Raw genomic sequence first — 27,906 nt, forward strand, 5'->3', positions numbered from 1 at the left:
AAGTAGTAAAGCTGTTACACGAACATGAGCAAACAGTGCTAACAAACATGTCTATCTAGAGCAGGTACATACAGAACTCACATATTTTCTCCAGTAATCACACAGGACATAATAACATTCAAAGCTAACCCTAACAGAGTCAGTGTCCTCCCCTCCTGTGTGGCGGATTAAAAGCATCCTCCCCCACAGGAGGCATCAGAATGGCACATGCGTCTGGTGTATATGTGGAGTAGCGGCAGTTCATAGCAGCGTGGACCCTTCTCCCCCCTTATCTGGCAGTTCTATCCGAGGAGTGTTTTCCAGACCCGGATCTTGGCGGGGGGGGGGGGTGGGCTGTAGGGGATCGTGTAAATGCTTGTTCTCCTGGACAAGTACATCCCATGTGCTCCAAACTGCGGTTGGGATTGCTGGTACTGCCCCCAGAGGGAGAGATCAAAACATTACTCAGGTGGGGGAGCAAAAATGATGCCAGCCGTCCTGGCATGGAAGTCGCAGAGTGGTCACAAGCCTCTCAAATAATGGGGACAATTAGACAATGAATGGTCAGTAAAGTACACGAGTATGGAGGGAGACAACAAGTGGGGAGGTGAACAGCCATCTGGCGTGGAATTGGAAATCTGTGCCCGGGGAGAGGGGATGTTTATGACTCGTGTGTCTGTTCTACCGACAGTGCCTGGGAATTCCGCTTGGATCTCTGAGAGCGGGCAGGCTGTTTGTGCCGGGTCGCAGAGGGACCTGTGTGGCTGGATGGCCGGTGGATGATCTGTAGCCAGTTCTGTACACTCACAGGTTCAGCATCCATGAATGTGAAAAGTGCAGGCAGATCTGCAGGGAAGCGGAGCGTGAATGACACCTGTGCCTTCCATAACGCAACCGCCAAGGGGTATCCCCATCTGTAGGTGCAATCATGATGTCTTTCTGTTTCCAGTACCGGCTTTCAAAGGGCTCTTCTCTGTAGTGTCATTCTAGATAAGTCAGGGAGGATTTGAATGCTCTCTCCATCAAATTTGATCGGTCCATGGTACCAGGCATTACGGAGGATGATGCCTTTCTGCGAGTATCGGTGCAGTGCACACAGAACGTCCTGGGCCTGTCTGGATCTATTGATTTGGGTTTGAGGGCTCTGTGCACCCGATCTATCTCCATTGTTGGTGGGGGAGCTTCCCTAATACTATGAAAAATAGCTGTGACTGTAGCAGCTAGGTCCTCCACACCGGTGGCCTCTGGGAGTCCCTGCAGCCCTAAGTTGTTTTGACGGCTGCAGTTCTCCAGGTGAAGCTGCATCTCTTCGGCCGTGGTAACTTGGGAGGCCTGAGAGCGCTCCAGGGCTGATACCCTGAGTTCCAGGGAGGAAGCCAAGGCTTCCTCTGCATCCATGTGGTCCATGAGGGAGTTCCGTTCTGTTCTCACCGCTGCCATATCCCTGCTGTGTGCCTCCTCTATGCGGAGGATCAGGGCCTCAATGTCCGACCTCGTGGGAAGAGCCTGTAGCATAATGCGGAGGTCTTCTTCCAGGCGGGTCGAGTATTGTGAAGGACCAGCCATGTCAGTCCTAAAGGCCGTTGGGGTCCCCGAGAGGTGTTCAGATTCCGTAGATGGAATGTGAGAATCGGGCAGAGTGGTAGGGACACTGTCCTCCATACGAGGTGCATGTGGGGTTACTGCAATGGCGCCTGGCGAGGTCTGCTGCGGGCCTCGGAGGAATCTCTGAATGCCAGTCTGGGAGTTATTTGTCTGGTTCTGTACCGTTTGGAGTTGCTTATGCCGTATTCACATAGGTGAATAGCTGTCGGTTGGTCGTGGTAGGTAAGGGGAAGCCAGGAGCTCCTTAGAAGCAGGTCTTCACTCAGCCATAGCTAAGCCACGCTCCCTTGAGGACACCTTTTAAAGTGTACTTTTTCTCAAATTAAATATATTACCTAACATTTTTAGGGGGAAAAACTTTAGGTTGCACTGAGTAAGCAGCTACCCAACATGTCAAGCCTAAAGGCCCATACACATAATCAGACTTTTTGACAACAAACATGCAAAATAGCTGTTTTAAGGCAACATCCGACCGTGTGTATGCTCCATCGGATAAACGTTTTCAGTTTTTATCGGACAAATGTTGGCTGTGCGAACAGACAAACTTTTCGACAACATAAGTCCGATGGAGCAAAGTCCGATTGTGTGTACAGAAAACCATCAGACTTTACAAATACGCATGCTCAGAACCAATGCAAAAGATCAGACAACAATACAGAAGTTGACCAAAGGTGGTGTTAAAGAACAGAAAAACCACGTGATTTGGTGAAAGTTGGCTGAAAAAGTCAGATCGTGTGTATGTTTAACAAGATCAGGGCCACAAACTTTTTACAGAAATCCACGGGAAAGTTTGTTTAAAGTCCGATCGTGTATATGAGGCTTTAGAATTGTTTGCCCCTGTATAAGGTCAACAAACTTCACTACCCAATATTTTCCATTAGCAATATTTTATTGTTCCTCCTAAGCCCCTCCCCCCCAATGATATATGGTATAATGGCGCAGGCAGGAACCTCTCGTCAGAACGTGCGCCGCATACAGACACAGGGCCGCACAGTGCCCACTGCCGGTACCACGTGACCGCTGTAACCAATCACAGCAGGTTACATGACAATTGTAAAAAATGGATGGCTTCCTTTCAAGCCATCCATTCTATTGTATAAAATTGTGTTGCTAGCTGTGATTGGACAGTGTAATCACATGGTACAGACTGGGCCAATCACAGTCCATCTGTACCATGTGATTAGCTCTGACCAATCACAACAAAACATATTGAATTAATACTAGAGTTTTTCAGCCAATTTTTTAGGCTGTAACCCCCAACCCCCCCCCCCCCCCCCCCTCGGCTTACACTCGAGTGAGCTGTACAGCAGCCATACCTTTTGATTACTATTATGCAATCTGTCCATTGTAACAAAGCCCTGCCTCTTCCTCGTCCGTGATAGAGGAACACTGATACAATGCTGGGAAACTGTATCAGTGTTCCTTCTATCACGAACGAGGAGGAGACGGGGCTTTGTTACAATGGCAGACTGCATAACACATCGGGAGACACCCGCTGTTTTAGTAATCATAGGTACGACTGCAAATGGGCACAGTGAGGCTGCAAATGGGCATTGTTTACCAAGTAGCTGCTGAATTTCCCCACCCTAGGTTTATACTCGAGTCAATACATTTTCCCAGTTTTTTGTGGTAAAATTATACGGTATTTCATTTCGCAAAATACTTGCATATAGCAATGTAATGCACTGCTATATGCAAACATAATGTGTGGGGTAATTGGTCACTTGCTGGCCAGGGCCATCTGGCGAGCGCAATTTGTTATCACTTTGGGTGAAAAGTCACAAATATTATTTGGAACACATTTCTCACATGGTGTTGGAGTGGAATCATCTAGAAAGAAATTTGGAGCTGTTTTGAACTTTTTATGATATATTTGTTTGAGTAATCATAAATTATATTATTTTTTTTTCTGAAATATTTGTGCACATGTATAAAGTGAAGCCATTCACTAATGCACATTTATACATGGTTTTGAATGTATACATACTATTTGTATAAATCACTTGTATTGGGAGCGCCCTTTATCACAGCATTCATTCTTCATTAGTCTTCACTAATTTCAGGTGCAGCAAACCTCCTTTCCTTTTTGTTTCATTGTTGGCGCCAGTTCCATTTATTATTATATAAGGTATAACTTACATTTTTTTTTAATTGTATTTTTCACTAAATGTTACTATCACACAGGGGATCAATAGCCCCTTATGTGATCTTTATTAAGACACCAGGGATCTATTTGACCCCTGATGCTTCCGCTGCACTCCACGAAGGATAATTGAGTGCTCCATTAGCTTCTTCTTTGTTGGTCACATTAGCCAAGGAAAGTGACAGCAGAAATCGGAATGGGTGGAAAACACATTGCTTCCAGGTTCTTACTAGCCTGGGTTTGCTGGTCTCCCTCCCTACTACCAAGCAACACCTGCCATGTGGGTCCTGGGTCCACAGGTAAGACAGTGGAGTAATACATGGCGGGGGGTCTGGCAGCACTTCTGGGGGTCCGCGGATACGATTGGGTGGCTGTGCAGCTGCGCCGTCACTTCCATCTCAAAGTCGACAGTTGGCTTGTCAGATTTATACACAGCTGGGAGTGTATGTACAACCTCCTGCTGGAAGGGGTTAAAGTGATTGTAAAGTCCGTTTTTTTTTTTTTTTTTTTTTTAAATAACAAACATGTTATACTTGCCTCCTCTGTGAAGTTGGTTTTGTGCAGAGCAGCCCAGATCCTCCTCTTCTCGGGTCCCTCTTTGCTGCTCCTGGCCCCTCCCTCCTATTGAGTGCTCCCACGGTCAGCAGCTTTCTATGTGGGCACTAGAGCAGAGTTCCAGCTTCATGTGTCCATTCAGACATGTAGCTCCGTCACCCTCTCTCCCCTGATTGGATGACCGACTTCAACAGCCGTGGGAGCCAATGGCGCCACTGCTGTGTCTCAGCCAATCAGGAGTGTCCTGGAGGGCTTAGGCATTCGCGGACATTGCTGGACAGAGATGAGGCTCAGGTAAGTATTAGGGGGTGCTGGGGAGGCTGCTACACACAGAAGGTTATTTATCTTAATGCATAGAACGCTTTAAGATAAAAAAAAACTTCTGCCTTTACAACTCCTTTAATTCACCCACCTAACATTCGCAAGAATCTTATAATCATCTTTCCATCTTCCTGATAAAATCATGCTGTGCGGCCCATGGATAGCCTCCAAGTTGCCCTTGCAAACACTCTCAGGTAGTCTATTGTTTCTGCCCATTTAAAGGAGAATCCCATTTACCCCTATGGAAAGGTTGTCAGTCGTTGGAATGCATGAAGGAGGGAATTTCTAACAAATGAATGGGATTTTTCATACAAGTAGGGGAACAGCCAAGAGCCACAGAGCTATGACTATATGGCTTCCTATGGACCACACACTTTAGATGATTGGGGGAAAAAAATGACTCGATTGCCCCATCCACACACTTAATATGGATGGGGGGGAATCCTCTCTGCTGAGGTATTGTATTCAGTTACCTGCCATCAGATTACACTGATCAGTGCTGCTGGCTATAGTGATCAGTGCCAGCGAGCAAGGAAAATCCGATGCCATGGTTGTACAGAAGTCAATTGGTAGATCATAGATCATCAATCATGTAAAGAGGTAAACAATGCTCTTCACTTTACCTGTCAGTGGTCTTAATGTTATGGCTAATTGGTGTATAGTATAATGCGTAAGTGTCACTTTCACTTTATCAGTGGGGGGATCATTCAGTCTAGTTGTACAGATAGATTCCACCTTCAGCACACACACAGTGATCTTTTCCCAGTAGGGTCCCACCTCCAGCAGACAGACATTGCTCTTCGCTGTGTGTCCTTTGCAGTTCAGCAGTCATCTCTACTTTCTCCTTCTCTACAGTAGTCTCTTCAGCAAGGTTTCTCATTGCTTTTTACTAACTGTTCTTGAAGATATGAGGCGGCTGGTGTGTATGTAGTAGTAATGGTTCATGCACATGGGACTTTTATAGGCATATTGTATGTCTAGCCTAATTTCCAGATGCTTTTTGAACCTGTAACATGCACGATTAAATACCAATACAAAGATGCATCTCATTTACAAGAGCATGGCAACGTACAGCCACTCACTTATATGGCAGGCAGTACCCTACATGTGGGGCTCTACAGCTGCAGGAAAGTGCTAGGAAGTTATCCTAGGCATATAATATGCTTAGAAAACTCCCTCGTGCATGAACCTATAAGAGTCTGTAGTGTAGGAAGTGTGTAGTGCAGGATTGTGCATGTGTGGTATAGTACTTGAAGAAGTAGGATAGAGAGACGGCAACTCATTCTTCTGAATATAATGCTTTATTTATACAGGTAGTGTGTACAAATTACAGCTGCCTACACATTTCAGCTGTTGGTTTTGGCCATTGATGGTTATGACTAAGGCTAACAGCTGAAATGCGTAGGTTGCTGTGATTTGAGCATACTACCTGTATCAATAAAGCATTATATTTGGAAGAACGAGTTGCCGGGTTTCCATCCTACTTCTCCATATTGTGCTTGGGTGCAAGGAGGTCACCATGAGCTAGTGCACCTGTCTACTTGCCTCCATGGAGATTCCATCTGGGCATTGTCTTTTTTGCCACACAAAGTGATATAGTACTGTGCCCAGAAATCTCAATTCTTACTTTTCTGAATATTTTATTTTTGATGATATGCTCCCTAAGGTTTATTCATGTTTATGGGCAGTTTCTCTTTAATTTTAACACTTGTATACAGTATGCTCCGGTGATCATGATAAAGGCTGACCCCGTCATTCAGAAATCAGTCTAGAAAGGGCACAGGGCATAGCAATTTTTTCACTACATAAATCTGCAAAAAATGTTTTCTAAAATCCTGTGGTTTGTACAGTTTGCCCAAAGGGCTTTTTCGTTTTCTAATTAAAACTGGAGTTAACCTTTAAGTCCAGCTAATAAAATGTTCATAACATTTGTGCAGCACATTGGTTTAAAGTATAAAGTATAAAATACCTGCACAGTGACTTTAATCGTACAAATAATAGGATATTGATTTCTAGGTAGAGAACAAAACAACATTCTGTGTTATGTTACAATTTATAGTTGTAACGGCAAGCATATTGACTGCATTAGATCAGACTTGTAGGTAATGCTTTTAAAATGATGTTTTGAACGCACGGCTTACAAGACGTAGCCTGTGACCGATACATCTAACTTAGCAGTAGACACACTTTGGAATTTCTGATTGAGGCATTTAGTCCTGATTTATTGGGTGCAACTCATCCTCAACAGACAGAACCATTCTAATTCTGAGGGTACGGCATACTCTGTCAACATGGGGGAATGAATTTTGTCTCATTTCGAAGCATTTTATATTTTGGTGAGCCCAGGCGAAAATGTAAGAAAGTCGTACAATCAAACTATATGCCATTTTTATTACACTTTGTCTATTAACAGTTATAGAGAATGTATGCATTTGGGGCTCATCCACACAGTTGTAGAAAATGCTGTGTTCAGATGCTTACAGCATATAGTTTCGTACGCATCAGAACGCAGCACTAATGAAGTCTATGGGCTCATACATACAGCAGCGTCTTGAGTAAACTTGTCTGCATTTGGCTGATGCAAGTGCGTCCAGAGCCACATATCTGGCAGTAATTAACAATGTACACATATAAACATGAAACTCTTCCACGTGTACTAGCATACAGCATGCGGCGGCCCTATTGGTCTCTGCCACTGCTCAGGGCCAAATGAATAAGTCATTCATTCATTGGCCTTGGTGGGGGAGTTGCTAGTTGCTATCTGGTTAGTGCAAGACCCTGCGACAAGTTGACAACACAGGCGCACAATAGGAAGGCAATGACAGGACAAATTATATTAACATGTTCAAGCCCAGCCTCCTGCTCCCCCTACCCCTCAACCCCCACACACCTATTTTTTTTTAATTCTTTACATACATACCTTTTTATCCAGCTGTCTGGGTGTTAGCCCACTGTAATAATATGAAGGATAGGTAAAGACTTTAGTGCAACATAAACATATTTTAGCAGTTGAATGTGACGTTTATTAGAGGTGTGCATCTTCACTGGTCTCAAGATTAGATTACAATTATCCTGTCAATGATTCGATTTGATTCTGCGATGCATCACAATTACTGCCCATGGGTTTTCCTCAAAAACCCATCAGTGCACCCTTATATGTGGCCTACAATGCAGCCTCATCAGTACCCATCAATGCAGCCTCATCAGCGTCTGGATCACACAGAGCGGGGATCTCCAGCTGTGAAACAGAGCTTTGATTTGAATTGCCTGGTGGCTGCTATCAACAAAGTCCTGCCTCCTATGATACACATCACATTGATTAAATTTCCTGGCATTGGATCGGGAAAGCCCTGCTCTGTGTGACATACACATTTAGGCATGGAGGGAGGGGAGGACTCTGACATGGGCTCAGGCTTTGAGACGGCTCCGCCCAGCAGACCGGAAGTCTGGCCAAAGAGGTCAGGAGGGTCCCAGTAGGAGACGGCTCCAGTAAAGAGACAGGGGGTCTTGAAGTCTAAGGCTGCAGGTGGCAGCCTGTGCGTGCACATCATTAGCAGGCAGACGTGGCCCGACTGAACAGTACTAAGCTGACAGTGGAGACTACAGGTGACAGGTTGAACTCTGGGTAAGCTAGGAGAGAGCTTGAGTAAGTTGAGAAAGCCAGGAGGCTGAATAACCATAATGCAATAGTGGAACCCCCTGCAGGGGAAAATTTCTGTTTTGATTTGAACTTTTTGCTTCCTTTAAAAAAAAAAAGTGCCCTTGAAAATGCAGTCTGGACTGACACGTATTTCTTCAAATCGCATACACCACTTGAGCTGAATAACCCCAATATCTTACAGGTTGCATTGCGATGTGTTGATTACGTGATTGTTTTCAACACCCCTAACATTTATGTTTACAGCTCTCTAAACCACAGCTAAGTCAACAAGTATTTGGGTAAAGAAACAAAGTGCTCATCAAATAATTTCTTTTGTATGAAAGTACAGTTGGTCATTAAACCACCTGGGTTTTTTTTCACCATTACTAGCCATTATGTTAAAACAAGCCAGTGTAATAATCTGAAGGATGGGTAAAGGTTTTAGTGCAACATAAACATCATATTCAACTGCTAAACGTTTTTTATTAGAGGTGTGTATCTTGTCAATGATTCAATTGGATTTGATTCTGCGATGCATCACGATTACTGCCCATGTTTTTTTTTTTATCAAAAACCATCAGTTCCCATCAGTGCAGCCTATCACTGCCCATTAATGTGGCTTTATTAGTGCCCGGATCACACAGAGCGGGGATTTCCCGCTGTGAGACTGAGCTTGGTTTGAATTGCCTGGCGACCGCTATCCCACCTCTCAGACCTCCTATGATATACATTACACTGATTCAATTTCCCAGCATTGAATCAATGTGCCATCTATCATAGAATCTGGTCTAAGAGGCAGGACTTTGTTACAGCGGCCATGGGGTGTTTCAGATCCAAGCTCCATATCACAGCGCAAGAAAGCCCTGCTCTGTTTGACATACACATTTAGGGGTGGAAAGGTGGACGATTACGTCATTGATGCAATTGCGATGTAGCCCTTCTCTGCTTCGATGCAGAATCATTTAAGGTTGCATCGTGATGCACCGATTAAACAATTGCTTTCAACACCCCTAATGTGTACAGCTCTCTTCACCACAGCTAAAAGAGGGATTAGTCCGATTTTGGTTCCAAAGAAGTGACAGTTGGAAATTATGTAGATTCATAATATTTACATTTACTGATCTCTTTTACATACAGTACTGCATATATTAAACAAAACATTGAAAAGGTTATGCATTCTCATTAATCCTTGACTAAACCTGTACAAACTTTTATTTGAGTTGTTAACAATGAATGGCACAATTTTAAACATTTCTCGTGGTGGCAGCTGCGTTTTGTTTCACGTATTTCTCGATTCAGCAATCATTTAGGTGGAAGTTAGAGCAGCCAAGGCCATGCATTATTTGCAGAGGGAACATCTTGTCTTTTGGATTTATCATGTAACTTGCTGATTGCAATTTTCACAGGATTACTGTATTTCTGATCCCAACGCACTCAAGTTTAATTTTTGTTAGCACAGTTTCTATTCAGGCAACCAATTCAAGATGATTGCTGATGAGATGGTTTTATAATGGCTGGATGTAGGGATTTGATTAGTAAGGAGGGATTTGATTAAACAAAAATAGGAAACTTTGGAACATAAGAACAAAAATTATTTAAGTGGAGTGATATGGACATTTTGTTGTTCTTTATGTTTGGTTATTTTCTCACTTCTAGATACAAGAAATAAATATATTATACTTAAGAAAAAGGTGACCCTATATTTTTACAGTCGAATTGCATGATCTCCTTTATTTCATGCATCACTGAAAGTGTATGCAACGCTTTAAATACTGTACATTCACATTAGTCCCTTACGCCAAGGAGCTTCCAATCCAAGATCCTTGTCTCGCATTCATACATAGGTAGGCATCCCAGTGCTGCAAGGTAGAAGTACTAACCACTAAGCAACTGTGCTGCCCACAATACTCTTTTAATGGTAACCTACCAACAATCTATGCAACACAGAGGCTGGCCTGGTTAAATATAATTGAATATAATGTTCAGGTAGGCCCTCACAATTAGATTGCAATGGTAGGAATTGCTTAATGCATATCTAAACTCTAGAACAAAAATGTAATATACTACATCATACCAGATGTTTATGTTTTCAGGAATGCTGTCTTTGTAACTTACTTAACACTGAGCTGAAATCGTAAATAATTTTATCAATCTTCCCAGTTGTCATCTGTGAACTATTAAACACGGTTTTATCACGGATACGTGATAGTTTGCATTTTTGGTGTTGTATTCGAGGTGTTGAACGAGAGATCACACAAATACATTTAATTAAGTAACGATGGATACAGATAACACATGTAATCATATTGGAAAATATAACAAGAATACTTCACTAAAGATGCCTTTTCACCATGGAGTCCTGCCTGCTTGTACGGCGTGGCACAATTGATCAGAACAGACGCATGCATAATACAGCTCTAGAGATGAGACTGAATATGTTTTTAGCTGTGTTATTTACAGAATTTGTATGTAGGGAAATAGCCAACATCCTTTGCAAGCAACATGACATTTTAGGGATTTGGTCAGTTTGTAATGATATTTTTTTGGTACAAAGTCAGCTAAGGTGACCAGGCTTTGGGGGCAAATCATGTATGCATGTTATACGCCGATATATTGTACCTGGCTGCCTCGGAGGGGGGGGGGGGGGGAAGCACCTCCGCATTACACAAAGCTGGGATCGCCTGTTTACTCGGTGCTTGCAATCACACACAGTTTCAAGGTTACATAGTAGGTGAGGTTGAAAAAAGACATCAAGTCCAACCTATGTGTGTGATTTTATATGTCAGTATTACATTTGTATAGTCCTGTCATGTTGCAGTCGATCAAGTGCTTATCTAATAGTTTATTAAAACTATCAATGCCCCCCGCTGAGACCACCACCTGTGGAAGGGAATTTGACCATCCTTGCCGCTCTTACAGTAAAGAACCAACCCTCTACGTAGTTTTAAGGTTAAACCTCCTTTTCTTCTCATTTTAATGAGTGGCCACGAGTCTTGTTAAACTCCCTTCTGCGAAAAAGTTTTATCCCTATTTTGGGGTCACCAGTATGGTATTTGTATATTGAAATCATACCCCCCTCTCAAGCATCTCTTCTCCAGAGAGAATAAGTTCAGTGCTCGCAACCTTTCATCATAACTAATATCCTCCAGACACTTTATTAGCTTTGTTGCCCTTCTTTGTACTCGCTCCTTTTCCAGTACATACTTCCTGAGGACTGGTGCCCAGAACTGGACAGCATACTCTAAGTGCAGCCGGACCAGAGTCTTGCATAGCGTGAGAATTATGGTTTTATCTCTGGAGTTGATCCCCTTTTTAATGCATGCCAATATTATGTTTGCTTTGTTTGGCAACTCACCTCCTCATAGAAGGTTAATAGATTGGTTTGGCAAGAACGATTCTTCATGAATCCATGCTGATTATTGCTAATGATACCGTTCTCATTACTAAAATCTTGTATATCGTTCCTTATCATCCTTTCCAAGAGTTTGCATACTATTGATGTTATGCTAACTGGTCTGTAATTCCCAGGGATGTATTTTGGGCCCTTTTTAAATATTGGTGCTACATTGGCTTTTCTCCAATCAATGGGTAGCACTCCAGTCAGTAGACTGTCCATAAAAAAAAAAAAAAAATTAGGAACAATGGTCTGGCAATTACTTGACTGAGTTCCCCAAGTACCTTCGGTTGCAAGCCATCTGGTCACTGTGATTTATTAATGTTAAGTTTCCCAAGTCTAATTTTAATTCTGTCCTCTGTTAACCATGGAGATGTGATGTTTCATGAGGATAAACACTGCAGTTTTGGTTACTGAAGCCCCCCAATTCCCTCGTGAAGACTAAGAAGACGAATAAATGCAATACCTTCGCCTTTTCCCCATCCTTTGTAACCAGATGTCCTTCCTCATTCTTTATGGGGCCAATATGGTCTGTCCTCCCTTTTTTACGGTTTATATACTTAAAGAATTTCTTGTCCTGCCTCCTGGACCAGCTCTTAGGATAGACGACACATGTTCCAGCATTGGACCAGTGTTCTGTCTATGATAAGAGCCGGCCAAGGAGGAGGGACTGTGTGTGACTGTGCCGAGTAAACAGGAGATCCTGGTTCTGTGTAACCCGGCAATGATGGGCAATGGTAAGGCTGCATATGGGCACAGAGCAGGCAGCATTGATGGGCAATGGTGAGGCTGCATATGGGCACAGATCAGGTGGCATTGATGGGCAATGGTGAGGCTGCATATGGGGACAGATCAGGCTGCATTGATGGGCAATGGTGAGGCTGCATATGGGCACAGATCAGGCTGCATTGATGGGCAATGGTGAGGCTGCAATGATGGGCAATGGTGAGGTTGCATATGGGGACAGATCAGGCTGCATTGATGGGCAATGGTTCGGCTGCATATGGGCACTAATTAGGCTGCAATGGTGAGGCTGCATTGATGGGCACTGGTGAGGCTGCAGGTGGGCACTAATAAGGCTGCATTGATGGGCACTGACCCTTATTTTGCTTCAAAGGTCTTTATTTAAGATGTATGTTTTTTGTTTTTTTCCTGAAACGCTCTTCATAAAATTAAGGTGCGTGTTATACGCTGATAAATACAGCACATCCTTGTTTTTTGTTTTTAAATGTGGTTTTGGTTTTAAGTGCTCATAAATCAAAAACTCACTTTTGGTTACCTGCTTTGTAATTTTCCTGCCGTAAATGTTTCTGTGCTCTCTTGTAGATGGAAAGTTTGGAGCATACATGCAAGTGAACATACAGAATGATGGCCCAGTCACTATACAATTGGAGCCTCCGGCATCAACAGCTGACCCAAAATATGTAAGTATGTCATATACAAATAGGGGGGTTTATAGAGAAAAGCTCAAGTATTAAAACTGTTGCAGTGGACAAGGAGAAAGGGGGCTTGTCCTGGAAAAAAAGAACTGTTTTAAAAGAAAACATAAGATGATGAATTCCCTAATGACATGCTTTTGATATACAGTTGTGCTCATAAGTTTACATACCCTGGCAGAAGTTATGATTTCTTGGCCATTTTTCAGAGAATATGAATGATAACACAAAAAAATTTCTTTCACTCTTGGTTAGTGTTTGGCTGAAGCCATTTATTATCAATCAACTGTGTTTACTCTTTTTAAATCATAATCACAACAAAAACTACCCAAATGACTCTGATCAAAGGTTTACATACCCCAGTTCTTAATACCATGTATTACCCCTTTTAAAATCGACAGCTTGAAGTCTTTGGTGGTATTTGTGGATGAGGCTCTTTATCTTCTCGGATGGTAAAGCTGCCCATTCCTCTTGGCAAAAAGCCTCCAGTTCCTGGAAATTCTTGGTTTGTCTTGCATGAATTGCACATTTGAGAATCCCCCCCCCAGAGTGACTCAATGATATCGAGGTCAGGAGACTGAGATGGCCACTCCAGAACCTTTTATTCTGCTATAGCCAATCACAGGTAGACTTAGCCTTGAGTTTAGGATCATTTGTCATGTTGGAATGTCCAAGTATGTCCCATGCACAGCTTCCTGGCTGATGAATGCAAATGTTCCTCCAGTATTTTTTTGAAACTGCATTCATCTTGCCATCAATTTTGAACAAATGTCCTCTGCTTTTGTAGCTTGCACATCCCTGAAACATCAGCGATCCACCTACGTGTTTCACAGTAGGAATGGTTTACCTTTCATCATAGGCCTTGTTGACTCCTCTCAAAATGCAGTGTTTATGGTTGTGGCCGAAAAGCTGAATTTTGGTCTCATCACTCCAAATGACTTTGTACCAGAAGGTTTGAGTCTCTGTGCTGTTTGGTGTGTTTTAAGTGGGATACTTTGTGGCATTTGCGTAGTAATGGCTCTCTTCTGGCGATTCGACCATGCAGCCCATCTTTCTTCAAGTGAGTCCTGTCTTTCACCTGAAGTTATTTGTGAGTTTTTTTCTTTGCATCCTGAACAATTTTCCTGGCAGTTGTGGGTGAAATTTTAGTTGGTCTACCTGACCATGGTTTGGTTTCAACAGAACCCGTCATTTTTCTACTTCTTGATTAGAGTTTGATGCTGATTGGCATTCTCAATTCCTTGGATATCTTTTTAAATCCCTTTCCTGTTTTATACAGTTCAACTACCTTTTCCCGGTAGTTCAGCTGAACTCGCACGGCTTCATTCCCGCAGCTCAGTGTGAACCTGGGCTTAAAGAGGCATTCGGGTTGATTTACTAAAACTGGAGAGTGCAAAATCTGGTACAGCTGTGCATGGTAGCCAATCGGCTTCTAACTTCAACTTGTTCAATTAAGTTTTGACAAAAAGAAAAAAAAAAAAACCTGGAAGCTGATCACTTTCACTGTCCTGAATGATCAAAGTGTCCATACCTCCTGATAACCCCCTCCACCCCAACAATGGTATACTCAGCTATCCTTACTCCTTCAGCACATTTCCTCTTTCCATGTCCTTTTTTTCCTAGTATAGGGGATCCTGTCACTTCCCCTTGTATGACCGTGTCCGGCCCAAAACCTGTCAAGTGTGGGAGAAGTGACCTCATCCAGCCATGTAAGCTCTGGCATTGAAGCTTACCTGTTGTGGACTCCTGCAGAGGGTAGATGGCAAGGGACCATTGGTGTGTGTGTATACCTTTCTTGTGGGGTCTCTTGTGAACTTCTCTGAATAGGCAATGTTTTTAAAAGTGACTAAATTGGTATTCTTTCCAAAGTTATCAATCTGTGGTGACCTGACCATCTGGAATTTGACCGTACGATGTTGTCTTTTTTTTTTTTTTTGATTAATGCCTCTGAACAAAACTCTATCCCAGCCAATGTGTCTACGCACTATATACTGTGGCATTTGGGTTGTCTATTTTAGGACCACAGTCAAGGGCATAAAATAAAAATGCCCCAAACCTGGGTATAGAAAGGAGCCTAGTGGCATAAAGGTGCATAAAAGCATGTGTGTGCACATAAATTAATTCCAGTGAACACACATAATCAAAACAAGCATTTTTTTATGCCAGCTTCTGGTAGAAAGATTCATACACAAAGTAAATTCAAATATTCCTATCTACGATGAAGTCTTAAATTGATTGTAAAGTCAAAGTCTTGTTTTTTTTCTTCTTAAAAATAACAAACATATCATACTTCTGTGCTCTCTGCAGTGGATCCTCCTCTTCTTGGGTCCCTCTTCGGCTCTCCTGCTCCCCCCTCCCCCCTGACAAATGCCCGCACAGCAAGCAGCTTACTATGGGGGAACCCAAGCCGAGTCGTATCTCCGTTTGTCCATTCAGACACTGACCCCTGGCTAGGCCTGTCTCTCTCTCTCTCTCTCTCTCTCTCTCTCTCTCTCTCTCTCTCTCTCTCTCTCTCTCTCTCTCTCTCTCTCTCTCTCTCTCTCTCTCTCTCTCTCTCTCTCTCTCTCTCTCTCTCCCCTCTCTCCCCTCATTGGCTCACTGACTTTGATTGACAGCACCAATGGCACACCACTGCTGTCTCAGCCAATGAGGACAGTCCCAGACAGCCAAGTCTCTCATGCAACATCTCTGGATGGAGATGGGCTCAGGTAAGTATTAGAGGGGCTGAGGGAGGCTGCTGCACATAGAAGGATTTTTATCTTAATGCATAGAATGCATTAAGATAAAAAAAAAACTTATGCCTTTATAACCACCCCAAAGATGTTAACCAAAGTTCTGCCTCTCCATGTACTCCAAGCTTCATGTACGTAGAATGGATTTCTTATCAAAGAAAAATAGCAGGTTTATCTGCAGCTTCTCGACATCAAGTCAGATGCAGCAAAAGGTAGGTTACTGTTAAGTCGTTAAAACAGTATTTCTTGACCTTTTAACAGTCATGGCCCCATAGAAAAGTATTTAATTCTTGAGTCACCCCAGTTTAGGACTTGTTCACATTACTGTATCAGAATGTGTACGAAATCTTGCTGTTTCTTAGCAGACGTGTAGGGGTGTCATTTATTCCTAATGGTACCCCCACACATGGGAAAACACGGTGCAATTTAAATAAAAAAAAAAAATCATTGGGGACTTCTTTCCTTGCATTTCTTTGGGCAGGGCTGGGCTGCTCTGCATGCAGCCGCACAGATGTGATCCGAGGGCTCATTCACACAAAAGGCTGGGGGATGGTAAACCATGCGGTTGAGCCACATCTTTACCACCCCCAACTGCTCTGCCTTTAGCTGCAGATGCAGCAGCCAGGGTCAAACACATGGTGTGGCCGCAGAAGGTAGTATACCCTCAGGGGAATGATGCTGCACTGCATCCGCTCTGCAACTGCGTGCATTATGACCACTTACCATAACTTTATGATCATCCACCTACTTTCGAATAGGTTCCTCTTTTGCCACCAGAACAGCCCTAACCTGTCAAGGCATAGACTCCTCTAGACAAAGCATCACACAGCCTCCGTCTGCTTGCCTTCTTCCTATACTGCATTCTGGTGCCACCTCTTCCTCAGGGAAGCGACAGACACACACCCAGTCATCCACATGATGTAAAAATGTGATTTATCAGACCAGGCCACCTTCTTCCATTGCCGGGGGACTTTTGGCTGTGGACACGGGTCAGCATGGGCACCTTAACCAGTCTCCAGCTGCGCAGCCCCAAATTGCAATGAACTGTATGTTCTGACACCTTTCTAACCAGAATTAGCATTCCCTTTTTCAGCAATCTGAGCTATAATAGCTCTTCTGTTGAATCAGACAATGTAGACCATCCTTTGCTCCCCATGTGCATCAGTGAGCCTTGGCTGTCCATGACCCTGTTTTCCTTCCTTGGACCACTGCAGACTGGGAACCTCCTACAAGAGCTGCAGTTTTGGAGGTGCTCTGACCCAGTCGTTTAGCCATTACGTTTTGGCCCTTGTCAAAGTCAGTCAAATCCTTATGCTTGCCCATTTTATTCTGTTTTCAACAGATCAACTTCAGGGATGACATGTTTACTTGCTGCCTAATTTATCCTACCCACTTTCAGGAGCTATTGTAACAAGATAATCCATGTTGGGTTGGTTTCTCACTGCTGTGCTCTAAAAAGCATCATACGTTTTAAATGTGATGTGTGCAACGTATATACAGTGAATAATTGGTTGTTAAGGACACAGGCAGGTGCCTTCTCCTTAACAACAAGCTATTCACTGGTTGTTAAGGATGCTGGCGGGTGTCGACTGCTACTTACTGGTTAAGTAGCTGCCGCCTGACCTTAAGTTATTTTTTTTTCTATTTTTGTGTGTGTGTGTATATGTGTGTGTGTGTGTGTATATGTATATGTATATATATATATATATATATATATATATATATATATATATATATATATATATATATATATATATTCAAAAAATAGTATGGGCCACCGTTTCACATTTCCCATCATTATCATTTTTTACTTTAATATGATACCAAAGTTTTGGTTGTATTTTTAGAACAGTTCCTCCTTCTTCAGTCACTTTTATTTGAATTATATATTTACTTTCAATACATAAACTGTATATTTAGCGGGATAGCTTCTTGATATATTTGAGTTAAGTAAAATTCGGTTGTGATGTTTTAAGGTGAGCAGTGTGCTCTCTTGTGGCTTGAACAGTTTGTTTGTTTCAAGTAAAACAAATGTTCAGGAAGTGCAGAGAGAATTAACTTTTCCTCTTTTAGCTTATTCATTAAGTGGATAGACAGGATTGTGCATAGCCGTTCCGGTTCCACCAGGGGGCAGTAGTGGTACATAGGAATTTTCAGTTCTTACGGGCGTCTATTCTCTCTACTGTATTTGAAGTATTCAAGAACTTTTCGTAATTAGTTTTCTTAGTTGCTGTGTCTTTTTCGACAAGTTTTTGAAGGTACCGTGGCTTTTTAAACTAAATTATTCCTTGGCTTTTTAATCTGTATATTAAAAAAAGAATACCTTGTATCATGTACTGAAGCGCACTCCTATCCAATTCTTATCAAATGTCTTGTGCATGAAAGGGAAAGCCTAATGGCATAAATTAGAATGCTACAAGGAATTACTTTGTGTTTATTGGGTATAGGAGATTTGCTGTGACTATTTAAAGATGGATTAAGTTTGCTTTTTTTAACTCTGTTCTTGAAAATTAGCCCGTTTGGTGGTTCAAAGCCTTGCAAATTCTATATCGAGGACTTTAACTTGCTGCTTATTTTCCACTTTAACCATTTGAACCCCCAAACACTTTTTAAAATGGAGAATAGCTGTTTGTTCGAAAGCTGTTTTAAAACAGCCCTGGTAATCTGTAGATCGGGTGCATCCATGTACAAATGATGCCGCCAGCTGTCTGTGATGGATATTCACTGATCAGCCAAGACTTTATGACCACCCACCTAATGTTGAGTAGGTCCCATTTGCCACCGTCGGATGGATCCATGTACAAATGATGCCGCCAGCTGTCTGTGATAGATATTTACTGATCAGCCATGACTTTATGACCACCCACCTAATGTTGAGTAGGTCCCATTTTGCCACCAAAACAGCCCTGACCTGTTAAGGCATGGATGCCACAAAAACTCTGAAGGTATGTTGTGGTATCTGGCACCAATATGTAGCATGTAAGTTGTGGAGTGGATCCTCCATGTATCAGACTTCTTTTTCCAGCACATCCCACAGATGTTTGATGAATTAAAATCTGGAGAATTTGGAGGCCAGCTCAACATCTCAAGCTTGTCGTCGTGTTCCTCAAACCATTCTTGGACCATTATTGCAGTGTGGCAGGGTATGTTAACTTGCCGAAAGAGGCCACAGTTATACAGGGAAAAGAATCACCCTCTTTAAAATAATCACATTTTGTTGCTTTGCAGACTGAAATGAAGACGGACACAATGGGGGTTATTTACGAAAAGCAAATCCACTTTGCACTGAAAGTGCACTTGGAAGTGCAGTCGCTCTAAATCTAAGGGGTAGATCTGAAATGAAGGGAAGCTCTGCTGATTTTATCATCCAATCATGTGCAAGCTAAAATGCTGTTTTTTATTTTCCTTGCATGTCCCCCTCGGATCTACAGCGACTTTACTTCCAGGTGCACTTTCAGTGCAAAGTGGGTTTTCCTTTAGTAAATAACCCCCATAGTTTGTTTTATCCAACTGTATTTAATGCAACTTATAACATCCAAGTGAAAGTTATAACACCAAAAAATAAAAATTAAAAGACAGAATTACTGTGTTGGAAAAAGGATCACCCCTCCGAAAAATGACTTGTAAACTCAAATCAGGTGTAGCTAATCCCCTCCCCAATGGCAAACAAAACCATTCGACTTTCAACTGTGATCAGCTGTAGTCATTTTGATTAGCTCAAAAGCATGAAAGGAGCCTTCCTGGAGCATTTCAGTCCCTGGTAAGGTAATGCAACTGAAGCAAACAATCAACTATGGGTGGCAAGGCAGTCAAACGATCTTCCTTGTTAGCGGCCATCTGATATATTTCACAGAAACTCTTAGGCATGGATATATTATCTAACTATGCCCAGATATTTAAATCAATTACTGGAAAATATTGAGCTGGTATATAAATAAAAATTATGCAACGCTCATTAAAGCAGAACTAAACTGTATCTGAGCACCACAAACTAAAAACAATTAAATTTATTTTTAGTATTCAAAGCAGTCACTGATCCAACCATATCTCCGTGCTTTATGAACTTTAAGGCCTGGTTCACACCTATGCATTTTTTGTGCTTTGTGCTTTTTGCATTTTGCAGATTTGCACTACAGTCCATTTAACATGGTTTCCTATGGATCACGTTCTGTAGGGCAAATTTCCAAAATGCAAAAAGCACAAAAAATGCATAGGTGTGAATCCAGCCTTAAAAATTTGTTTGAAAAACACCCCCTAGCATGCTGAATACTTTTTAACCTATTTTCTAATATACTTCCTGAGGGTTTGTTACAGTCTTTGCATAAGGAAATTAGAGATTTTTTTTTTTAATTGGATAAGTGTATATCTGTCTAATGCCATAAAAACAAAAAAGTAACCTAAAAATTGATGGCAGTTTGCTGTGTGGTGATGGCTTAAACATACCGTATATACTCGAGTATAGGCCGACCCGAATATAAGCCGAGGCCCCCAATTTACCCCCAAAAAAACTGGCAAACTTATTGACTCGTGTATAAGCCGAGGGTGAGACATGCCTGTCCATCCCTGTGTGTGTGTCCGTCCATCCCTGTGTGTCCGTCCATCCCTGTGTGTCCGTCCATCCCTGTGTGTCCGTCCATCCCTGTGTGTCCGTCCATCCATCCCTGTGTGTGTGTGTGTCCATCCATCCATCCATCCCTGTGTGTGTGTGTCTCCATCCATCCATCCATCCATGTGTGTGTGTGTCTCCATCCATCCATCCATCCATCCATCCCTGTGTGTGTGTGTCTCCATCCATCCATCCATCCATCCCTGTGTGTGTGTGTGTGTGTGTGTGTGTGTGTGTGTGTGTGTGTGTGTGTGTCCAGCCTACCTTTGTCCCGAGCCTCCGTCCCGTGCCTTGCCTCCTTGCCTCCGTCCCGTGCCGTGCCTTGCCTCCTTGCATCCGTCCCGTGTCGTGCCTTGCCTTGCCCCCGTCCCGTCCCGTCCCGTGCCGTGCCGTCCCGTGCCCTCTTCGTCGGCGGCCATTGTAAAGTTCAAAAGCTGCGCCGCCGCCTTCGCCTGTGATAGGCGGAACACTGAATTTCCCAGCAGCCTGTGTTCCGCCTATCACAGACGTCGTATCATCCTCGTCCGTAGTACGAGGATGATACGACGTCCGTGATAGGCGGAACACAGGCTGCTGGGAAATTCAGTGTTCCGCCTATCACAGGCGAAGGCGGAGCCGGAGGCGCGGCTTTTGAATAGAATGGCCGCTGTCTGTCTGCTCGACACGCTGATCGAGCGGGCAGACAGCGATGACTCGAGTATAAGCCGAGGGGGGCACTTTCAGCCTCAAAAAAGAGGCTGAAAATCTCGGCTTATACTCGAGTATATACGGTAACCTGATTTGGTATGCCATCCACAATTGTAGCTTATGGAAAGACTTGATGAAATGGATTGCCAGATATGACTATTTTGGGAGTTGGCAATGCATGCCCCTTATATTTTCATGTTTGCAAATAGGGATGAGCCGAACACCCCCCGGTTCGGTTCGCACCAGAACTTTCGAACGGACCCCGCGTTCGAAACGAACGTTAGAACCCCATTGAAGTCTATGGGACTCGAACGTTCGAAATGGAAAGTGCTAATTTTAACGGCTAATATGCAAGATACTATCCTAAAAAGGGTTTGGGGACCTGGCTCCTGCCCCAGGGGACATGGGTCAATGCAAAAAAAGGTTTTAAAAATGGCCGTTTTGGCGGGAGCACTGATTTTAATGACGATTAAAGTGAAAAAAAAAGTGAAATATTCCTTTAAATATGGTGCCTGGGGGGTGTCTGTAGTATGCCTGTGAAGTGCCACGTGTTCCCCGTGTTTAGAACAGTCCCTGCACAAAATGACATTAAACGGAAATAACACCATTTAAAACTGCTTGCGGTTTTAATGTTATATCTGGTTCCTGCAATATGGTTGAAAATCATTCAGAAAAATGGCATGGGTAGCCCTCCCTGCCCATTACCAGCCTATTTGGGTCTTGTACGCATATTAAGGGGAACCCCCTACCCATATTAAAAAAAGGAAATGCGTGTGGCCCCCAGGCCCTATATACTCAGAACAGCAGTATACAGGCGGTGCAAACAAGACAGGGACTGTGTAGGTTTGTTGTGTTAAGTTGAATCTGTTTGTAATTTTCAACTGGTACATTTTTAAAGTGTAGCTCCAGTCAAAAAATACTATTTTTAAGCTTTTTGGAAAACATAGGGAGGGGTTATCACCCCTGTATAATTTGTTTTGTCGTCCATCTTTTTTCATCTCACTTGCTGCTGTCTGATGTTTGTAAGTTGGATGTTAGTAAGTAGGGGCCTGCCCTATATGCTCTGCAGAAATGGCGGAACAAGGTGTTGGTTTTGCCACAACATTGTAAGCCCTGAAAGTGACTCTTGGTGGGCGCTGGAGCGCCCTGCTGTGAACGATTATATCAAGAATTGTAATTACATGCCATTGTTGAACAGTGGTAGAAAAATTGACCTTTGGTGGTTGTGGTGCTGGTGCCACAACACTATAAGTCCTCACCGTTACTCTCGGTGGGCACAGGAAGGGGCCCTCCTGTGAAATATTATATCAAGAATTGTAATTACATGTCCCTGTTAAACAGGGGCAGAAAAATTGGGCCTTAGGCACTGGTGCCATCACACTGCAACCTCTGCCATATACTCTAGTTTTATTGCAGGAATTAGCCCTGCTGCAAAGCATTGCATCAAAAATTGTACTTAAACGCCCCTGTTAAACAGGGGCAGAAAAATTGGGCCTTAGGCACTGGTGCTGGTGCCATCACACTGCAACCTCTGCCATATACTCTAGTTTTATTGCAGGAATTAGCCCTGCTGCAAAGCATTGCATCAAAAATTGTAATTAAACGCCCCTGTTAAACAGGGGCAGAAAAATTGGGCTGCTGGCATCACCCAGAACCAAAAATGTTCTTCCAACATATCAGCGGAGGAGGAAGAGGATAGACAATCAACATAACAGGACAGTCACTCAGCATCAGCATAGGCAGTCTTGAAGGGATGTGGTATTTAAAAAAAAAATTATTCGGTTACATCAGCTTCAGGTGCTTGGTAGCTGTGGGTGATCCAAGACTGATTCATCTTGATGAAGGTCAGTCGATCAACTGATTCGGTGGACAGGCGCACCCTGTGATCGGTAACAAAGCCACCAGCAGCACTGAAGGTGCGTTCCGAAAGAACGCTGGATGCAGGACAGGCCAGTAGCTCAATTGCATACTGTGCAAGCTCTGGCCAGTGATCCATCCTCAAGACCCAGTAAGCCAGAGTATTTTCAGTGGGAAAGGTGTCCAAGTCTGACCTTGCCCCTAGGTATTCCTGCACCATGTAAATTAGACGCTGGCGATGGGTGCTGGAACCAATCATACCTTGGGGCTGCGGACTAAAAAATTGTCTGAAAGCATCAGTCAGACGGCCACCTTCTCCACCGCTCCTTCTGACTGATGCCTCAGCAACACGTTGTCCAGGACCAGGAGTTTGTGACCTCCCAGTCTCTGGGAACGCGTTGCACAGAGCTTTCTGCAAGGCCTCCCGGAGATGTCTCATCCTCTGCTCCCTCTGCGATGGCAAGATAAGGTCGGCAACCTTACCCTTGTACCGTGGATCAAGGAGAGTGGCCAGCCAGTAATGGTCCCTCTCCTTGATCCGAAGAATACGAGGATCCTTCCGCAGGCTTTGCAGGATCAGGGAGGCCATGCAGCGTAGGTTAGCTGAGGCATTCGGTCCGGAGTCCACTAAGGACAACATGATCCGCAGCTACCTCCTCCCAGCCACGTACAAGTCCACGTGTTCCTTGGGACTGTAAATCATCCCTATAAGACTGCTGCTGCTGATGCTGATGCTGAGTGCCAGCCTCCACCTCCATGCTGACACAATCATCCTCCTCCTCCTCCTCTTCCTCCTCCTCACCCTCTTCCTGTGTGATGGGTGGCACAGCAGGAACACTGTCTTGGATAAAGGGGACCTTGAGAGGCAAGGAAGTCCTCCTCTTCCTGCCTCTGTTCTGCCTCAAGTGCCCTGTCCATTATTCCACGCAGCGTATGCTCCAAGAGGTGGACAAGAGGTACAGTGTCACTGATGCATGCACTGTCACTGCTCACCATCCTTGTGGCCTCCTCAAACGGTGACAGGACAGTGCATGCATCCCTGATCATGCCCCACTGGCGTGGTGAGAAAAAACCAAGCTCCCCTGACCCTGTCCTGGTGCCGTAGTCGCACAGGTACTCATTGATGGCCCTCTGCTGCGTGTGCAGCCACTGCAGCATGGCCAATGTTGAGTTCCATCTGGTGGGCATGTCACATATAAGGCGGTTCTTGAGCAGGTTCAACTCCTTTTGGAGCTCAGCCAGCCGAGCACAGGCATTAAATGATCGGCGGAAATGCACACAGACTTTCCTGGCCTGCTTCAGGACATCATGTAAGCCGGGGTACCTGCCCAAGAACCGCTGCACCACCAGGTTAAGGACGTGAGCTACACAGGGCACATGGGTCAGTTGTCCCTGTCGGAGGGCGGAGAGGAGGTTGGTGCCATTGTCGCAAACCACCATTCCTGGCTTAAGCTGGCGTGGCGTCAACCACCTCTCGGCCTGCCCCTGCAGAGCTGACAAAACATCCGCCCCAGTGTGGCTCCTGTCCCCCAAACAAACCAGCGCAAGCACGGCATGGCATCGTTTTGCCTGCGTACTTGCGTAGCCCCTGGAACGCCTACGGAGCACCGCTGGTTCTGAGGACAGAGCACTGGAAGAGGCCATGGAGGAAGAAGAAGAGGAGGGGGTGGAGGAGAGAGGTGTGTCACAACCAATAGTAGCATTTTGGAGGCGTGGTGGCGGAACAACCTCCAACACTACTGCACCTTGTCCTGCATCCTTCCCAGCAGCCAGAAGAGTGACCCAATGGGCTGTGAAAGACAGGTAACGTCCCTGTCCATGCCTGCTGGACCATGAGTCAGCGGTAATATGCACCTTAACGCTGACCGCCCTGTCCAGCGAGGCAAGGACATTGCCTTCCACATGCCGGTAGAGAGCCGGAATCGCCTTCCGTGAGAAAAAGTGGCGTTTGGGGACCTGCCACTGAGGAACCGCACATTGTACAAACTCACGGAAGGGGGCCGAGTCTACCAACTGAAAAGGCAGCAGTTGAAGTGCTAGCAATTTAGCCAAGCTAGCATTCAACCGCTGGGCATGTGGATGGCTGGGAGTAAACTTCTTCCGCCGGTCCAGCAGCTGGGGCAGGGACATTTGCCTGCTATAATCGGATGTGGATGTAACACTAGCAGAGTTCCCGGAAGCACTTGGCTGTGACACACCTAATTCTACACCTTCATTCCTCTCAGAGCAGGTTTCAGAGAGGACTGAAGGTCTAGTGGGGTTGGAGATGCCAGCTGATGAGGAGCAAGGAGAGGTCCGCTTTGTTCTTTGGTGTGGGTCTTTGAGGTACGCTTGCCAACGAGCTGCATGGCAGGTCAACATATGTCTGGTCAAGCATGTGGTGCCCAAGCGGCTGATGTTTTGGCCACGTGAGATACGCTTGAGACATATGTTGCAAATAGCAGCGGTGCGATCTGATGCACTCGTCTCAAAAAAGGCCCACACCAAAGAACTTTTAGAATAACGTGCAGAGGAAGCGCTCTGCGCAGGCGGAGCTCTGCGGTGTGATTCAGTTGGTGTGCTGCCCCTAAGCTGACCCCCAGAGGGCATCCTGCCTCGTTGGACATGTGCCTCCTCCTCCCTCCTTCCAGGCACCCACGTGGAGTCAGTGCCCTCATCATCCCCTCCCTCTTCATCGCTGTAGCAAACCTGGCAGTATGCTGCAGCTTGTGGAACATGACTGCCAGATTGCTGTCCTTCTTGAGCATCCCCTCTCTCTGCGCTCACGCTACTGCCTTCCTCTAGCTGAGTGTCATCAGAGCCCACCAAACACTGGGCATCCTCCTGGAGCATGTACCCAACACTGTGCTCAAAGAGTTCAGGAGACTCCTCAGGAGGACGTGGTGGGTCTAGGGAAGGAGTCACTGATGATGACATTGAGAGGAGGGAAGACGATGTGTTGGCAGCTGCTTTGCTACTACCCTGAGACTGGGTGAGAGAGGATGAGGAGGATGAAGAGGGCTTGGTCATCCACTCTACCAAGTCGTTGGCATGTTGCAGTTCAACATGTCCAGCTGCAGAAAAGAAGGACAAGCATGTCCCATGGCCACGTGCTGATGACAATGCACCGCGTCCACGACCAGCACTGTTGTCTCTAGACACAGAGCCTGCTTGCCCTCTTTTATCGGCTCGCGCCTATCTGCCTCTCCTTGCTGGCCTTCCAGACATGGTAATGGCCTGAAGGGAGTTGGGTAAAACAGTAGTTGGGTAGTTTATATTGTGCTGGAGGCACACAACACCCACTAACTCCTGCTGATGCCTTTTTTATAGAACAGCAGAGATAAAGGGGTATATACAGATGTATACTGTGCTGTGCTGGAAGCACACACAACTTCCAATAACTCCTGCAGATGACAATTGGGCCCAAATAGAGAACAGCTATGTAGGTGGATTATAGCGGTATGTACTGGGTACAGAGCATGCAGACAGCACGCACTATCTCCTGACACTACTGACTGCAAGCTCTATTATTAAAGATGGACCACTAGCTATATAGGTGAGGTGAATATCACGGTGTATACTGCGGTCAGGGCACGCAGACAATAACCAGAAAACAGCAGAGTTAAAGGGGTATATACAGATGTATACTGTGCTGTGCTGTGCTAGAAGCACACACAACTTCCAATAACTCCTGCAGATGGCAATTGGGCTCAAATAGAGAACAGCTATGTAGGTGGATTATAGTGGTATGTACTGGGTACAGAGCACGCAGACAGCACGCACTATCTCCTAACACTACTGACTGCAAGCTCTATTATTAAAGCTAGATCACTAGCTATATAGGTGAGGTGAATATAGTGGTGTATACTGCGGTCAGGGCACAGACAGTAACCACTACAACACAAGAGCAAGATAGGAAATCAGCCAAAAACGATTGGTGTGTAACTGTGTTGAAGGTACACAGAACACCCACTGCTTCAGATGCCAACACACTACACGAGGCCGCCTCAAAGGCGGCCTTATATAGTGTGGGGCGTACACTACACAGCCTGAGCTATGATTGGCCACAGGCAGGACGCCCGTGGCCAATCATGGCTCTCCTCGCTGCTGGCGCTGCGATTGGCCAAGCATGCGGGGTCACAGTGCATGCTTGGCCAATCATGAGCCAGCAATGCACTGCGCCATCGCAGTGCATTGCGGGCCACACGAATTTTGCCGCGAACGGCCCAAACGTTCGGAATTCGGCGAACGCCCGAACGACCCATGTTCGAGTCGAACGTACGTTCGACTCGAACACGAAGCTCATCCCTATTCGCAAATATTCGCTAATTAGCAGCTGTTGGCTGATTTCCCAAGGCGAAGGTGTTGCTTTAAGCAATCAGTGCATTTTCTAACCTGAATTAAGAAGGATTGTCAGGACATACCTGGCTGCTGTGTTCAGCACCAGCCCCATTCCCCCAAAAAATTAAAGTATAACTAAAGGTAAAACTTTTTTTTTCTTTCAGTTTTGGATAGATTGCAGATGGATTAGAACATCTGTCAGTTTTTATCACTGTTTTGGTAAATTAATATACCAATAAGCTTATATTGATTGGTTTGCGCAAAAGTTAGAGCATCTGCATACTATAGGATATTTTTATTATTATTATTATTATATATATATATATTTTTCTAGTAATAGCGGCCTTCAGCGACTTGTAGCGGCTCTGCGATATTGCAGCGGATAAATGGGACACCTAATTGACACTTTTTGTGGACCAGTGACACGATTGCATTGATCAGTGCTAAAAAAATACACACTGTAACTGTACTAATGACAATGGCAGGGAAAGGTTAACATCATGGGAGATCAAAGGGTTCAATGTGTTCATAGGGCATGCTTACTAAGGCTTGATTCACACCTATGCATTTTTTGTGCTTTTTGCATTTTACAGATTTGCACTACAGCCCATTTAACATGGTTTCCTATGGA

At 44.5% G+C, this 27,906-nt stretch overlaps 1 protein-coding gene across 5 annotated transcripts in view; it reads left to right on the forward strand.

The window, feature by feature from the left end:
• The window catches only part of DTD1 (D-aminoacyl-tRNA deacylase 1), a 204,176-nt gene that overhangs the window by 13,906 nt on the left and 162,364 nt on the right, over window positions 1-27,906 (forward strand). For all 5 annotated transcript variants that reach the window (XM_077486202.1, XM_077486204.1, XM_077486203.1 and 2 more), the window contains exon 4: window positions 12,964-13,061. In XM_077486202.1, the coding sequence (XP_077342328.1) occupies window positions 12,964-13,061 (98 nt within the window). The remainder of the gene's footprint in view (window positions 1-12,963; window positions 13,062-27,906) is intronic.

Source organism: Lithobates pipiens, unplaced genomic scaffold, assembly GCF_037356315.1.
Source record: "Lithobates pipiens isolate NorthernLeopardFrog02 unplaced genomic scaffold, aLitPip1_a1.2 Scaffold_18, whole genome shotgun sequence".
In the NCBI taxonomy this organism is placed as follows: domain Eukaryota; kingdom Metazoa; phylum Chordata; class Amphibia; order Anura; family Ranidae; genus Lithobates; species Lithobates pipiens.